The 16,101-nt window shown below is 61.0% G+C and overlaps 5 protein-coding genes across 6 annotated transcripts; all 5 read right to left on the bottom strand.

The window, feature by feature from the left end:
* Nucleotides 1-2,370: 2,370 nt before the first annotated feature.
* LDBPK_221010 (hypothetical protein, conserved) lies at nucleotides 2,371-3,213 on the bottom strand (the record flags this gene model as incomplete). Of its 2 annotated transcripts, none has more annotated exons than XM_024473463.1 (1): nucleotides 2,371-3,213. In XM_024473463.1, the coding sequence occupies one exon, from the start codon at nucleotides 3,211-3,213 to the stop codon at nucleotides 2,371-2,373; it is 843 nt and encodes a 280-aa protein (XP_024329234.1). Both variants share the same exon structure in this region, with proteins under 2 accessions (XP_024329234.1, XP_003860848.1).
* A 635-nt stretch (nucleotides 3,214-3,848) lies between these two features.
* Nucleotides 3,849-5,336, bottom strand: LDBPK_221000 (hypothetical protein, unknown function; the record flags this gene model as incomplete). The annotated part of the gene is made up of 1 exon (XM_003860799.1): nucleotides 3,849-5,336. The coding sequence occupies one exon, from the start codon at nucleotides 5,334-5,336 to the stop codon at nucleotides 3,849-3,851; it is 1,488 nt and encodes a 495-aa protein (XP_003860847.1).
* A 1,236-nt stretch (nucleotides 5,337-6,572) lies between these two features.
* LDBPK_220990 (hypothetical protein, conserved) lies at nucleotides 6,573-9,542 on the bottom strand (the record flags this gene model as incomplete). The annotated part of the gene is made up of 1 exon (XM_003860798.1): nucleotides 6,573-9,542. The coding sequence occupies one exon, from the start codon at nucleotides 9,540-9,542 to the stop codon at nucleotides 6,573-6,575; it is 2,970 nt and encodes a 989-aa protein (XP_003860846.1).
* A 703-nt stretch (nucleotides 9,543-10,245) lies between these two features.
* Nucleotides 10,246-11,694, bottom strand: LDBPK_220980 (hypothetical protein, conserved; the record flags this gene model as incomplete). The annotated part of the gene is made up of 1 exon (XM_003860797.1): nucleotides 10,246-11,694. The coding sequence occupies one exon, from the start codon at nucleotides 11,692-11,694 to the stop codon at nucleotides 10,246-10,248; it is 1,449 nt and encodes a 482-aa protein (XP_003860845.1).
* Nucleotides 11,695-12,562: 868 nt separating this feature from the next.
* Nucleotides 12,563-15,733, bottom strand: LDBPK_220970 (hypothetical protein, conserved; the record flags this gene model as incomplete). The annotated part of the gene is made up of 1 exon (XM_003860796.1): nucleotides 12,563-15,733. One exon carries the CDS (start codon nucleotides 15,731-15,733, stop codon nucleotides 12,563-12,565), a length of 3,171 nt encoding a protein of 1,056 aa, XP_003860844.1.
* Nucleotides 15,734-16,101: the final 368 nt, after the last annotated feature.

The raw sequence follows: 16,101 nt of genomic DNA, 5'->3' as shown, positions 1-16,101 counted from the left end.
GAGAAGGAAGAAAAACCCCCCCCCCCCCCCCCCCCACACACACACACACGCACACATGTATGCATGCGTGCACACACACAAACACACAGACGGACAGAGATCGACGTGTACGTGCTGTCCGTCCCGATCCACTTTCTAATGGTTTTCCTCGTTGAGATGCGCATGCCAAGAAGTGCCGTGGCCATCGGATGCGCCGCTCCCTTGCACAACATCCAAGGAGGTGACCCCTCTCTCGCCCCTTATTAATGTAGCAGAGAGACGAGGAGACGGGATGATGGCGGGAGGGGTGGCGCCGTCATCTACATACGGAGACTGCAACACCGACGACCAGCACACGAGACTTGCGAGAAAAATAAGCCGAGTAGGATGGAGGGAGACGAAGAAGTTCGCCAACATCAGCGAAAAGAAATTAACCAATGTGAGAGCTGTCACGCATGGCCACACCGCTGAAGCTGCCAGACACATGTACACATGCACGCCGAAGTACAGGAACAGACATCGTATTTTGAGGTGATGAAGGCAAGAGAGAGTGAGTAGACACAAATGAAGAAGCCACAAAGAAGGAACGTAAGGGAGAAGAAAGAGGGGAGAGGGTACAGTGGTGAAGATAGGCCGGTGATGCAAGTGTGGTAAGAGTGTGCGGAGTGGGGTGGGTGGGAGTTCAAGAGGAGTCGATACGGGAGGATGTGCTAAGAGGGAGAAGAGTAAAAGGGAAAGGGGGAGCGTTTGCACACATGCATCACGCACCGACAAATAAGCGAAAAACGAACACGAGCCAGCGAAACGCGAATGCAAAGACAAGAAGGAGCAAGCCAACACGTGCACAGGCAGCCAGACGAGCAAGCAAGCGCGTGCTGACCTTTCCTTCTCTTCTACTTCTTGATCGTCGTAAATACCCCTCTCCCCCATCCCTCATGGAAGCGTCTGTCGTCTCCACGTTGTAGGCACCATTTCCGTCATTCGTGTTTCGAACGTACTCGCCCCATGCGCGAAACGCTGCACAAAGAAAAGGCAGAAAAGTAGGAAGGAAGCCATCGGCACACACACAGCGCCGTGCAGAGGCGTCATCGCCCTGCCTTTTACAAGCAAGCAACTCGACTTGGGTCGCTGCTTTTCTTCGGCCCTCATTTCTCTCTCTCGCTGTGTGTGTATGTGTCTCCATGTATCACAGAGAGCGGAAGAAAAGAGCGACATAATGATGATGGACCAGACCAGACTAGATTTGTGGGTCGCGCGGAGGAGGGCGGAGGGCAGAGCCAAAGCCACCGCCTCCCGCCCGCCGTGCCATCGGCGTATTTTTAGAGCTTATGAAAAGCTTAACACATACACACACACACATATATATATATATATAGATAGATGCATGCATGCACCTGTACGCAGTGAACACATCCTTGTGTGTTCGTCGAAAGCCGAGCACAACAAGGCAAAAAAGAGGCCGCGACACCCCACACTGACAGTCGTGAGCGTGTGCATGTGCGCACTCACGAACTGTGCATCGGGGCGTGCGTGCGTCACACGGTTCTAGGTGAAGTCGCCTTCAAGTCACGACATGGCCGGCATGCGCATATATGCTTACACTCACATGCAAGTGCGCGCACAACCTCACCCGGACGCCAACGCCTTTACGAGCGCCATCCACACAGACCAAGATGCACAGAGGAAGGGGAGAAGCACCGCATGCGCGGGTTCGTGAACGAATTAAATCACGAAGAAAAATGCGTCAAAGAAACCAGCGGAGACGGAGAGAAGCAGAGATACATACAACATATACAGAGAGAATGGAGGGTCGTGTGAGGTTTGTGTGCTTGTGTGGCAGCCGCCCTTGTGACGTTGCTGAGCGCGTCTGAAGCCTCGCATACCATTACTGTTACCAGCAAGCGAGAGCGAGAGGAGGGGGGAGGGAGGGAGGAGGACACGACCGCACAACTGCCCATCGGCGCGAGCATGCATCGCCACCCACCTCTTTTCGCGCTCCCGCGTAAGATGCGACGACGAAGAGAGATACATACATGACAACCGCATCGCAGACACAGCCCCATATCAGCATGCGACACACAGGCCGAGGTATCCAGCCACTTAAAACAAAGAAATACACCCAATTCTCGCCAAACTACGTGTGTGCGTGTGTATAGATTGTACAGATGCAGGTATGCATGCCTACCTTCCAATGGGAGATACCATGCGCTTGCAGAGAGAGACACCGTTATGCATGTGCTCCGACACAGGCGTGCTCCCCCACACGCACCAGCCGACAGCGCGTGCGAACATCTGCGTGGATCACACACGTGGCACAGATATTTCAGCGCACCGCGCCGCACACAGGTGATGTGAGAAAAAAAAACAGAGAGGAGGAGAGCCACTTACTTTTTACGCCATCGTGGCGACCCGCTTCGCGCCGGCGGCAAACTCCGCCTCCCGACCACGCAGGATGCGCTTCGCGACTGCGTCGAGCTCGAAAACGTGCGGGTCGGTCGCCCCCATCGCACGAAGGCAGTCGGCAAGGAAGAAAAGGTACTCACGGTTCGAACCACTGACGCCGGCGCAGCTCAGAATCTCCTCTGCCATCGCCTCCATCGAGGCCTCACCGACGTACCCCTCGTTCTGCTCCGTCGCAATGTAGCATAGGCACACGACGTTCTTGCGCGGCTGCACCGCTGGTGCGTTCGGGTGGCTGAAGATGTCGAGCACCTCCTCCGCGTCACCGGCTTCGACATCGGAAGAATTCTGGCGCGGAGGCGGCACGTATTGGGTGGAGCTCTCGGTCTTGAAGGACTTGGGCATCGATGCAGGCAGTATCGGCGTCGTAGTCAGGTTGCCGGTCGTCGGGTGCGCGTTGAACAGGGTCAGCTGCACGCGGTCATATCCGCCTTCGCGCACATCCAACGCCTGGAAGATCTTGTTCAGCTTCTCAGGGTCCGCCGGCAGTTGGTACGCCTTGCCGTACACGCGCTGCTCCTTGTCCTCCGAGGGCAGCAGCGTCACCACGCGGCCCGGCTTGTCCGGCACACCGCGGTGATCGCGTGAGCCCTGGTAGAAAACGCGCTTGTAGCCCTTGATGTACGTCTCGTACTCCGCGTCGAACTCAAAGTTCTGCTTCCACAGGATGGAGCCATAACCGAAGATGACGAAGACATGATCGTCGAAGGACGGAAGGCCGAACTGCTCATGGTAGCGCGTTGCCCTTGTTGCCAGTTCCGATGAGGATGACATGCTTGCGCGCCTGTATGTGCGAAGATATGTAAGACTAATACTGCTTTCCCCAGCTTTTTTTTTTAGCGGGGTGAAGGAGACGTGCCGGGCCAAGTGACGGCGGTGTGTGGGGAGGAGGGGGGGGTGCGAGCACACGGAAGAGACGGTGAGGACGATGAGCAGCGAGCACAAAACGGAGGCGGTTGCAGCGTTGTCGACTCCGCAGCGCTAACAAGAACGACGCCAGCGACGATGGAAAATGCGGGAAGAAGCGGCGTGTCGCGCGTCATTGCGCATCGATCTCCATCTAGCTTATATAAAGAGAAAGAGGGTTCATAGGAGTGCATGTCTATGCGCTACGTGCCTCGATCACGCACTTGTCTTCACCTCTGCGTACACTTGAAGGCTCAAGAAGGGTTTGTGGGGGGGGGGAGTGGAGAGGGGCGCACACGATGCGGCCCGACGGGTGCGCCATCGCTAACTCTACCCCGCACCAACAGCCCCATAGGGCCACGCAAGCACGGAGAGGACAATACGGAGCGGCGTAGCTCAGCTGGATGCACTTGCGTCCTGCGTGGCGCTCATAGTCAACATGAAGTGCTGTAGCTGGAGCGCTGTTCCGCTTCTAGTTCCGGTGCTGACGTCGCCGCCGCCGTCTAGGAGAGGAGGTTGCCGGCGTCCCGCTCCTTGTCAGCCTCACCTCCCTCGTGCGCCGTCGGTACCTCTGTGATAGACGGAGTTCCGCTTTTCACAGCAACACCGTCGCTTATCTTCACATGCGACTTGCTTGACGGCAGCTCCGGGGTGATGTTGCGCGTCTGCGACGGCACTGACGTGTAGCCGTGCTCGGCCAGGGCGGCGGCGAACTGGTGCAAGCGCCTCTCTTCCTCTGGGCTATTGCTGATAGTGAAGCGGCGCTGCAGCTGAAGCGGTGGCAAGTTCGCGACGAGGGAGACTGGTCGCGGTTGCCTCGGCGAGCCAACACCGGTGGTGGCGGTCGCGGTGACCGCGCCACGAGGCGCCCGTGTGGCCGGCTTCCCGTGATGCTGCTGCACAGCCCGCTGCGGTTTAGCCGCCGCCGTTTCTGTCACTGTCGCCCCCGCGGTGGCCGCCTCCTGTGAGCTCAGATGCGCTGCCGAGGGCGGTTGCGTGGAACCATCAGGGACCGCCGTGACCGTGTTGGAGATGAGTCCGCTCGCCTCAGTACCGTTGTCGCTGGCCTCCTCCCGACGGCGCACTCCGGATGTAGGATAGGAAGGTGACTGCAATGCGTTCGCGCTCGTCCAAGCCGCCCCGGTCGTGTTGGAAAACGACTTGTCTCCCGGGCTTCTTCCCTCACATGCACGTAGCGGCGCAAGGCCGTCGCCGGCTGTGGCGCTTCTCCCGCTACCTGTTTCTTGCTGTTGCTGCTGCAGCACCGCTTCCCACTGCCGAAAAGACGGGGTGCGGGTGAGTGGCATCACGGTCGGGTAGCTGACGACCGCCTCACCCCCACCGTCGCCATCCGTCCTCCTTGCTCCGCCTTGTCGCTCCTCTCGCCATCGCTTTTGCCGCGCTACTTCTCGGTCCTCTTCGTCCGCGACGGCCGTGGCGGCGGTAGCCGTGAGTGCCCGCCTCCGCTGCAAATGCCGCCAGCGCCGGCGATGATAGGGCACATAGAGGCGCTTCTCCGACAAGTAGGCCAACACATACACGGCGGATAGATAGTAGAAGCAGAAGCAAGCGACGTCGAGGGAGACGACAGCGCCATAGCCGGTGGCGCGCCACGCGCGAGAGGCGTGAGAGAGAAGTCCCCAAACTCCAGTGGATGCCGCCGCCGATGACCAACGCGGGAGCAGGATGTCCTTGTAGACCACGGTAAAGGCCGTGAGGAAGGTGCGCAGCAGCCACAGCGGTGTAAAAGCGCCGAGCAGCGATGCTGTGTGTGCCCACATGCTGGCCGTGACGAGGTATGTCGAGAGCACCTGGCCCAGCACCGCGAGGAGCTCAAAGACAAGAATGGACTCCTGCACCGCCATCAGGGCGTAGCAGAGGGTGAGGCTGTGATAGCGCCGCGAGACGAGTGTGCGGACGCTGATAAGCACCACGTCTGCGAAGGAGAAGAAAAGAAACAAAAAGAGCACGACGTGATAAGATAGCGCCATGTGTGCATCTGTGCTGACTACGAGTTCGTTGCTGTGGATCTAAAGGGTATATCTATGCATCAGTGCCTTGCGTCTGCCCCTGTGTCTGCACGCGCGTGTACGGGTGTGTGTCTGCTCAAGGATGCATCTTTTGCGGTTTTGCTGTTCACGCACTGCGTGCAGAGCGTGCAGGACTGGAGGGGGACGAGTACAACAGACAGAGTAAGGAAGAGGGAGAGAAAGATGTCAGGGTAGTGGCAGACACTGCGCACAAGACTCCGCGGCGCCAATGGCGGAGGCGTTAAGGGGGTGGGGGAGGAGGGTGGGGGTTGAGGAAGGAGAGAAGCAAGACTGCCTGAGCGAGCGGGAGGCCTGACCTCTTCCTGCCTCTCTCCCTCTCCACACAAAAAGTGATGGACACGACCGACTAGTCACGCAACGCCCTCACTGGAGCTTTTATGTACCGTTCGCGACGCGCACGCCACGATACCGAGGCTCGCACACATCCCGTTGGTTTCCCCGCGCACACGGTCCGTGATGGGAAGCCCATCTATGACCACGCCGATGCTTTGTGCTTCGGCTGGACGTGTTCGTTTTCAAGTGCGATCGGGCGTGGGGTCGCTCGACTTCCATAGACACATACAGGTGCTGACCACCTTGCACGCACGCAAGGATAGGGACACACACACGCACACATGAACCATGCACAAGATATGTACATACAGGAAAAGCTGTGAAGGGGTAACACACGTTGGCCAAGCCGAAAAGCAACACGAAGCAGGGGATGGGAGGAGGAGGAGGAGGGGGAGGGGGAGGGGGATATGTTCCAAGTAAGTGGGCTTACACACACACACACACAGATACAGACACAGGAATTAGTGAAGAGAGGCAGTTGAATACATCAGATCTGGAGCACACACGCACACACACACATACACAAACGCAGGAGGGGAGCTTCCGTCGCGCAGCCGAATGAGCAACAGCAGCGTCACGAACGACAGCGTGTGACGGAAGAGTTCGCGATAAAGAATTAGGGAGAAGCCGTCGTGTGACGACGTTGCGCGGTAGCAGCATTCGCGTTGGTAGTCTGGTAGGGTGAGGTGAGAGGTGGGGGGGCCTGGTGACGGGTCTGCCGGAGCGCACTGGCCGAGCTGCGTTGTGAGGGGAGGAAGTGGAGAACCAAGTTGGCGATGTGTTCATCGGCCTCTCACCCCGCATATACACGCACGCTCGCGCAGCGCTAGCCCTCACTCCACCTCACACCGACGACACCTTCGTAAATCTGCCATCGGCGTAGACGTACGAGGTGCCCCCGTATGGGCGAACGCCAATAGCCCGCGTCATGTAGGGCTCGCGGTGGCACAGCGGGCACCTCTCATCATCCTTCACCATCATTCCCTCCCCCACGCGCGCGCGATCGGCGAAGCGACCGACACTGTTGCCCAAGCCGTGGAGCGACGCTAGCGTAGGCAGCACGCTGGAGTTGGAAGAGGGGCGAAGCGGGGGCGGTGCTATGAAAACGCTGTTGGCTGGGGTATTGCATGCCCGAACGCTGCTGCCGGGCCTGCGCTGATTGAGTGGAAGGGGTACAGGGAGCTTCAGCGACTCTTGCGGGGTTGTGTCGAGGGAGGCGACAGCATTGGTGCCCTCGGCTACGTTTGCGCGCAGCGCACCGTCGAGGCTGCTGATGAGGCTGCTCTCGGTGCCGTCATCGTCGCGGTCGAGGCTGCCGGGTGAGCCTGCGCGGGTACCGATGACAACGCTGTTTGCCCCTGTCACAAGCACGGACTGGATCGTCGAAGCTGGAGAAGCCGTGCCGCACTTGTGCCAGTGGGACAGCGGCTCGTCCTCCAAAGGACCACCCGTGTCAACACTGTTGTTCGTCGAAGCCCGACGGCGGGCGGAGCTTGGCGACTGCGAGCCTGCCGCAGCATCCAACACATTCGCCGCCATCACCGGCTTCCGCTTCAGATACAAGTCGCTCGGTTGCTGCTGTCGCTGCCGTTGCCGATGAAGCACCTCGTCCCGCTTCGGCGTTACCGTGCCTGCAGACGACGGTACCAGGTCAAGACTCGGCGGCCTGGATAGGACAACGACGGCGGGGACTAGACTCAGCAAGGGCTGTTGTTGGCCGCCGATGCCCTCTTCTTCCACCTTTGCTCGACGCATGCTCTGACTGCGCGCCACCAGCGTACGGGTCTCGGCTCGATACTGCTGGCGGCGCTTCATTTGGCGGTAGTGGTACTGAATTACACGTCCTGCGAGGTCTTCCAGAGCGTCCAGCGTCGGCGCCAGATGGGGGCACCAGACGGGGCGGGTCGATGCCGACACTGACCCCGCCACCGATTGGCACGGGCTCGTCCTGGCGAGGGAGGACGCGGCGAGGTGCGCACGTTTCATGGACGCCGACGGGGACCGCGACGCAGCAGAAGGCTGGTGCGTGGGAAGACCGGCTCGCGGCGGGCAGACCGTGTCTCTGCAGCTCCGTCTCGAGCCGTCTTCTGCTGCGGATGCGTCGTCGTCGCCGTTGTGTTGAGGGTTGAGCCCCGAACTGTCCACCTCATCTCTGCCAGTGATGCTGTCGCCACTCCCAAAGGTCACGAGTGACTCCCAGTGCGGCGATGATGCTTCCTGCCTGCCGGCGCCGACCGCTTTCTCTTTGCTTCGCAGTCGACGCCCGTTTAGGTCGTCTCTGTCGCTCACAACGCTGTGCCCGCCATGGACAGCCGCACCGGTGGTGAGTCTGTGGCGCACGTGCTGCGCCTGCAGCTCCGCCGCCTCCGCTGCTGCTTCTTCGGCAATGGTTGGTAAAGGCGCTAAGAAGAAGGGATGGGTGAGGATGGCATCGACCGGCAGCCGCTCTTCTGGGGAGCCCTGCAGTAGGCGGGAGACGAGGTCCAGTGCGACGGGCGGCAGCCCAGGCCGTGAGGGCCGCACTCGGCCGTGGAGAATGTGTCGAAGGGTACTCGCGCCGTCGTGTGGGTAGCGACCACGGTTCAGCATAAAGTACAGGACGACACCGAGAGCCCAGGCATCGGCGAGGTAGGGGTCGTAGGACTCGCCCCGCAGCACCTCCGGAGCGACGGTGTGCCGCGTGCCGCGGAGTTCATGCAGCCGTTCACCTTGCGCACAGAAACAACACGAAACCATATTGCTGATACGCAGCAGACCATTGGCCCCCACCAGAAGGTGATCAGGAGCGATGCCGGTATGGGCCACGTTGTATTGGTGCAGGTGCGACACACCCTTCACGGCTTGCTCGAAGAGGTCGCGAATGAGCGACAGCGGCACGTGCGACGGCACCGCCGTGCCAAGGAAGGCGTTGACAGAGGCCACCGCCATCGGCGAGGTGCTAGCGCCGCCCATCGTCGAGGCGGCGGTGCTGGGGGTACTCTCTTGCTTGCCCCCGCCGCGATGAGAGAATTCATTCGCATCAGCCGTCTCCTCGGTGCCATGCTCCGACGGCTGCGACTCCGCTGCAGATGCACTGGGGGTCCGCATGCTCGTCTTCAGCCCGCGCGACAAGACGCTTTTGGGTGCGCTCGTCGGATCGGTGGCCGGCAGCGCATGCACGTGGCTCGGCTTCCGGTGAGGTTCTCCCTTCGCCGTTTTCTCTGGCTCCGTTGTCAGTGAGCCATTCGAGGTCGCCGCGGCAGAAGTATGAGCATTGGCTCGCGACATGGCCTGCAGGCAAGACAGGAGTTTTGCACGTGCTGCTGAGTCCGTGAAGAGTTTTGTGATGTTTATGGACGGAAACAGATGCATCAGCATGTACACGGATGTGTTCGACTCGAAACACTCGACCATCTCCAGCACATACTTGTTTTTGGGCAGGGTGCACTGCACCCGGATCGACTCCGCCACACGGTTCCACATCCATTGCGCCTCCGCCAGCACGCGCTTGTCGTACACGCGCACCACATACCGCACACCGGTGGTGATGTGCCTGCACAGACGCGTGCGACAGTCGAAGTCACCCGTGGCGAGGACGCGGCCGAGTTCGTAGTTGCCGATCACCTGGCGGTGAGCCGTGCCGCCTGCAGTGCTGGCATGCATGCTGACGCAGCTCTTGCTGCGGCGTGGCGATCCTCCAGCGTGTTCGGCGTGGTGAGACTGCGAGGAGTGAGGGTCTCGTGCACGCGGGTTCACCTCTTGATTACCACTAATAGTGCCATTACCACTGCCACTGGCGATGGGCGGGGTGGCTGCAGTCGCTGGCGCGGACATCGTGCTTGGTGTGTCGGTCTGACGCGATGGAAAGCGAAGGGACCGCGCTCGTTGACGCGTGACCGCCTCTGTGTGTCTGGAGCTAAGGAGAGAGGGGGCGGCAGCGGCGGTGCAAGAGGCGATATGCACAACGGAAGAAACAAAGTCTCCGGCAGCAGCCGAGCGCGTTGTTGCTGTGTTTGTCACGTGGGACGACAGTCACATTGGTGGAGAAAGGTTTGGGAGTTCGGGGTGAGGAATGGTATGGGCAGCGACTGGATTCCGACATGATGGCACAGATACGTAGGGCAGAGAAGGCGCCTACCAGTCAGAGGCCCGCCACCCGCACGCCGGGCACACCACGCCACGCCTCCTCTTCGCACAGATGCAAGTTGCCTTGCCGCATGGGATCAGCAAAGAGGCGGCGAAGAGAGAGAGAGAGGGAGAGCAGCTTGACCCGGGAGGGGAGGGCTCTTGCGGTGCTGCACAGTTGCACTTTTACTTATCGCGGCTTCCTTAACGTGATTGCGTGCGTTATTCAGCAAGCATCGACACCGCCACCGGACATGCACAGACTAGCCGCTGCGCGTCATCTATCGCGAGAAAAGGAGGTCACGAGACGGCTGAGCGGAGGAGGAAGCGGACGGCACACCGACCTACCCGCGTGGGCGAATGTGTCGTGCTCCTCTCCGTTGCGCACTGTGCTCTCTGCCTCACTCCTCCCTCAACGTGGCACCTCGTCACCAGCGAGCTCGCTGTACGTCTTGTGCCGGATGTCGTCGCGGAAGCTGTTGTACCGGTTCATCGCCTTCTTTTGCACGCGCTCCGTCAGAGAACGGTCGCCATACGTCGTGGCGCTGTTCGGGTCGTTTTCGTCCTCGACTTCGCCCTCCATCTGGTAGATGAGCGTCTTGTCCACTGCGTCCACTAGCCATGTGGCGACAGGGTCGCCCACCGGCGAGCAGCCAAAGTAGCGCTCGAAGAGGGAGCCGAGCTCGCACTCGACGATGCGGCCAACGTTGGGTAGCGACGGACTGCTCCACAACGTTTGCCGGTACACAGAGCCGCCGAGTCCGAGCATGTTCACCTCGCGCGACAGCGCCAGCCGGTGCAGGGCACTTTCGTTGTCGAGGAAGCCGTCCACAACCCGCGAGGTGGTATCGAAGAGTGTCTTGCCGGTGTCCTCGATTTTCAGCCTAAAGTTCAAGCCAGGAACGTCGATTTGAAAGGGCGACGTGTAGCGCTGCGTCACCTTGTCGAACACCAACGGCTGCCGTGAGTGCTTGCTGAACAGCGGCGCGCTCTCCTTGGCTGCCGCCGTCGCCGCGTCCGCCGCATTTCCGCCGGAGATGTACACTGGGTTCTTGTAGTCGAGGTTGATGGAGAAGATGCGCTGCGGCAGTCGCCCCCAGCAGAGGCTGTTGCAGATGCTTCCGGCCAGCCAGCTCGTGCGTTGCCAGTGAACGCGGTCGACCACCATGACTCGCATCGAGAGCGTTGGGTGCGGCGCAGGGTCGATGAGGCGTTCCAGCCACGACTGCTTTGCAGGAATGTTGTTACCGACGATCATCGTGACGAGCCCCAGAGGCACCACCGTGTCACCATCCTCGTTCACGTAGTTGTTGAGCTGATTGCCGCCTTCTGATAGGGATGGCGAAGAGGAAAGCCGCGAGGGCGAGGACGCGGGCGAGGATCCGGCAGCCCCGCTCGGTCGCGGAGCCGTCATGCGCATGAACCGCGGAACCACAGACGGCCCACGCCGCGCCGCCGCCGCCTTCACGCTGTCCTCCGTCGGCGTCAGCGGCTTTGCCTCTGGGACGGCCATACCTTTGGGCAAGATCATCACCCCGAACTGCTCCGCCTCGTACCGCTTGTGCAGGCAGTACTGGAGATTGTGCAGGGGAACAAACCACGTTACCATGGCCGCGTCAGCGGTGCGGATGGAAGTGGTGACCTGGTCAGGATCCGTCGGCTGCATGACGAGGTAGTTTAACGGGTCGCGGATGCGTCGCGTGCAGCGCACAAGCGCCTTGGTCGCGGCAGCAGCTCCAGATTGGGAGGACATGGTGCGTGTATGCTTGTATATGTGATGTGAAAAGAGGGGCGGGTGGGTGGTGCAAGCTGTGAAGGGCGCACCTTCGAGATGCGTGGCACCCGAGAGAGGTGTGTGCATGCGTGTACAACGAACGGAGATGCAATGCCAGCGATAGTTATAAAAAGGAGGGCGGGTGGGAGAGAGAGGGGCAACAGAGCGGTAAGAGGGGGGCGGGGTGGGGAGAAGGCTGACACATCCAGACACATACACACGCAGCCACACGCATGCAACATGAAGATAGACGCTGCTCCGCCGACATCCGTTGGTCGGGAGATGCGGGCGTCGGCACACCAGCGTTCGGTTCCTTCGCACGTCTAAAATGTCCTTTGCGTGTGTTGTGTGTGTGCCCTGCAGAACACATGGATGTACAATCTCATAGAGAAACAGAACATAACTAATAAACGTATAGATACACTCACGCACACACGCACGCCCATCCTTCGCGAAGTTCTGAGGGCGTGCGTGCGTGCGGGAGGGAGGTAGAATAGAGGTAAGGAATAGAGGCCGTATGGTGCACCACAGCACACAAACGAAGAGGTACAATAAGAGGAAAAGAATGCGCCCCTCCCCCTCCCTCCTCGAAGCTCGCACGCACGCACGCACGGACACACTCACGCCCGAGAACGCTCGGATATACACAGACATGCGCTGGTGCAACGAGAGCCGTTGAAGGCGCGTGGGGCCAGCAGCAAAGAAGAAGAGGGAGGGCGGGGGGCGGGGAAGGCGTGTGCGTGTGTTTTAAGTGGAGGGGGGGGGCATTCGAATTACTTCGTGATCTGAGAAGACCTGATGCAAGCGCCGAGTGGGCGACATACAAAGTCACAAGAGAAGGCCAAGAAAACAAGAAATAGAGGGAGAGCAAGTCGTCGATGAGGAGAGGTGGGGCCGCGAAGCAGCTACTAGCTCTTCACAGCCCCCTCCCCCTTCACCTGCGCGGGTTAGTGCGTCATCGATGACAGCGCCGCATACGGCCCAGCAGCCATGTGCGCTCCCGGCGGCGCCTAAGCCGGACGACAAACAGCAGGGCCAGCGACACCACGTACACAGAGTAACGATGCGGCATCATCCACGCGGACTGACGTCGCATGACAGGCCGACGTGGCGCGTGCAGGGCTGGTCCGGCTTTGCCGAGTCGTGCGGCGGGCGTAGCGTCGAGAGACGTTTGCGATAGCACCGACGCCTCATGGCCCAAGGGAGAGAGGCGCCGGACAGCGTGCGGAATCAGCGCGGCCCCCACAGATCTGTTCGACACCGCGGTTATCAGTGATCTGCAGCTCCGATCTAGCGGCCTGTCCATGTCGTCCTGGATGGAGGCTCTGCGGCGTGGGAGATCATAATGGGTTTGCCCCATGTAAGAGGGGGCGGAGAGCTGCAGCGCGCGGCTTTGGAGCAGCGAACACGAGGGCTCCTTCCGCTGGCGTCGCTCCCCCTCCTGCGCTGGCAGTGTTGGAGAGGGTGATGGGGGCGATATGGTGGTCTCGCGTCTCTTGTAGGGAAGGTACACGGCGTGCGGCGCGCGGAGGAGCTGAGGAGGTGGGGATCGTGGAGTGGATCGCGGCGCCTCTTCACCAGCAGAGCCCACGGAGGCCATGGAGGCACTTCGCGAGGCGGCAGCGGCGTTGGGAGACGCGGGTGAGAGCACTGGATCTGGTGTGCCGCGTTCGTTGATGCGGCTTGGCATGCTAGCCATGGAAGGTACGCGCGGCGCCACCGTAGCTAGGTGGCCCGCAGATGGTGTGGGCGGCGAGCGAGGACGCTCAGCGGCCGCCTTGGCGGTGGCCCCCATGTTCTGCGGCATCATGCGTCGTCCAACAGCCGCGGCAACGCTGTGACCCAAGGGGTCTTTCCTCATCACCGGCGCTGCGTGCTGCACCCGCCGCGCCGCTTCCGCAAACTCGGCGCGAAGGGTGTGTCGCCGCCGCCCGTACGTGCGGAAGAAGGCATGATGTTGGAGCTGCGCAAGGCTGAGTCGCTTGGCGGGGTTGACGTGCAGCATGCCGACAAGGATGTCCATCGTCGTTGGCCGCACGCCGGCACGTGCGAGCGCCAGGACAAGAGGCAGATGCTCGCGTGCGGCTGCGGATTGCAAGAAGGCCTTGAGCTCGTCCATCATCGGCGACGGATCGCACTTGAAGCTGTGCCTCGCCGCGTTCTCATACAGAGCGCACACAACGTCGTTGACCACCGCCTCGTACATCCGCTGAGGCCGAGCGCCGACGGCTGCTGCACTGAATGTGCCTCGAGATGCACGGCGGTAGCGCGGCAGCGGTGGGAGGCGACCGATCAGCATAATGTAGAGGAGCACCCCGAGTGCGTAGATGTCGCTGGCTGGTGTGGCGTGCTGCGTATCCACCCACACCCTGAAGTGCGGCCCGCCGGTGCTGAGGGCTGTTCCGACTTCTGCTGCGTCTTTCCGTACACCAGCGTTAACTGTACTGCTGTCCACCGCCACCAACAACACCCTCTCGGGGGCGGTGAGGTGCTGCAGCAGCACGGCCTCATAGGCCGTGTTCGAGAGGCAGTCTACCCCACCCTCCAGCACGGCAGCGTCATCGTTGCCGCTGACGGCGTTGCTCAGGATGAACCCGCTCAACGAGAATGCCGGGGCGGCGACCGCGTCAGACAGCCCGCCACCGCACAGGTACGACATCGAGGCCGCCTCCTCGTGCTGCTTCAAGCACACGTAGCCGCTCATCGTGACGGGCATCGACTTCCTCCGCTCGGCAGGTGCGCCGCCAACGGCGACAGCGGCAGCCCGCGGGAGTTTCAGGAGCTCGCCCGGCTCCACCAGTTGGTCAGGGAGCAGTGGAAGGAGGTGGTCGGTGACGTGCACCTCACGTGGGGCCTGCTCCGCCTGCGCAGCACTACGGCCGTCTACCGGCTGAGCAATCAAGACGTTGTTCGGCTTGAGGTTGCCGTGCGCCAGTCCGGCGCGATGAAGTCGCGCCAGTGCGGTGCAGACTCCCCATGTAATGTCGGCCGCATCGTGCGCCGTCAGCGCCTGTTCATCACTGGCGACGGCTGCGGCGACAGCGGCGCCGTACGTGTCGATTGCAAGCGCCGCTGCCTGGCCTGCCACACGTTTCTTTGTTTTGTCGGCTGCCGACGCACCCTTCAGCCATCGACCGATGTGGCGCCGCAGCTTCTCGAGAGCGTCATCTGTCAGGGCAGACGCTGCTGTGGCCTCCACTTGCGGGTCGTCGCTGCCGAACACCGCCGCCGTGTTCACCCACGCCGGCATCACCGTCACAGGTAGCCGCTCCCGCCCCCAGCGCTCCTGCACAAGGTTCCACAGCACCTCTGCGTGGTCAATATAGTCACGTGCAAACAGGAATACGGTGGGGTGGGGCAGCGGCGACGCGCCACTGGAGCTCCGACCGCGGCTGCCGCTCTGGTGATGCTGCTGCTGCGTGGGCTGCTTCACGACCACATCCAGGGCCCACCCTTGCTCTCTGAGCTCATCTGCGTCCAGCACCGGCATCGGTACTCGACCGGAGGCAGTTGTATCGCAGCTGGAGCCGAGGAAGCTCGTGCAGAAGCGGACGGCCCCGCCGCTGCTGCCGCTGCTGCCGTGCCTCTTCCTGGGACTGCCTTCTCGGGTGTCGCGCAACATGCTGGCCAGTGTGTACACATCCACTACACCGGCCACGTGCCGCAGTTGACGACGGCGCTGTTCCCACAGGGCAAGCGACACGCTCGGTACCAGCTGCGCACGAGACCAGGATATGTCCTCGTCCTCCGATGCATCATGCGCATGCTCGCGGTATGGCGGCAGCGTCACCGCAACCGCCTTGACCACCACTGCTGGGGCAGCGGTGGCGGCCGTTGCCGCCACGGTAGCGCGCTCCATTACCTGCACCTGACCACGCGCACTCGCCTCGAGTGGACGCAGCATGCTGTGTGTCTTTTCCAGCCAGTGCCACAGCTGCCGCTCCATATGCTTCTGCACATCACGCGCGACAGGCTCGAGTGCGAAGTGGACAGAGCGTGCGGAGCGCGCGCTGCGTCCGGCCGACGACGTCGTTGATGAGGTCGCTCTTGCTGCCCGTACAGGCCTGTGCTCTCTTGCAGTCGCCGGTGGCATGACCGGGGCCGAGACAGCCATGCTGGTCATCATTACCTCGTTCGGTTATCACCGTGGTACCAGTCCCCTCTGATGTTGTTGCTGTTGCTGCTACGGCGGCGGCGGGCGGAGAGCGCAGTGTGTGGGCGGCGCTTCGTATGTGAAAGCCAGCCTGCATACCTGTGACGCCGACGTCGCTGCACACTCTGAGAGTGGTGGATGAAGAACGAGAATGTATCGCTGTGTGTGCGGCACCGCAAAGCGCTCACCATCTTCGCACGTCGGAGAGCGACAGGCAAGCACACATGCATATACATACGTATACATATATATATATATACATATACATGCATATACATACATATATATATACATATACATGCATATACATACGTATACATATATATATATATATACATATA

This window comes from Leishmania donovani, chromosome 22, assembly GCF_000227135.1.
Source record: "Leishmania donovani BPK282A1 complete genome, chromosome 22".
NCBI lineage: Eukaryota > Euglenozoa > Kinetoplastea > Trypanosomatida > Trypanosomatidae > Leishmania > Leishmania donovani.
The sequence above is the reverse complement of the archived record's forward strand: the minus strand, read 5'-3'. Positions and strand labels throughout refer to the sequence as shown.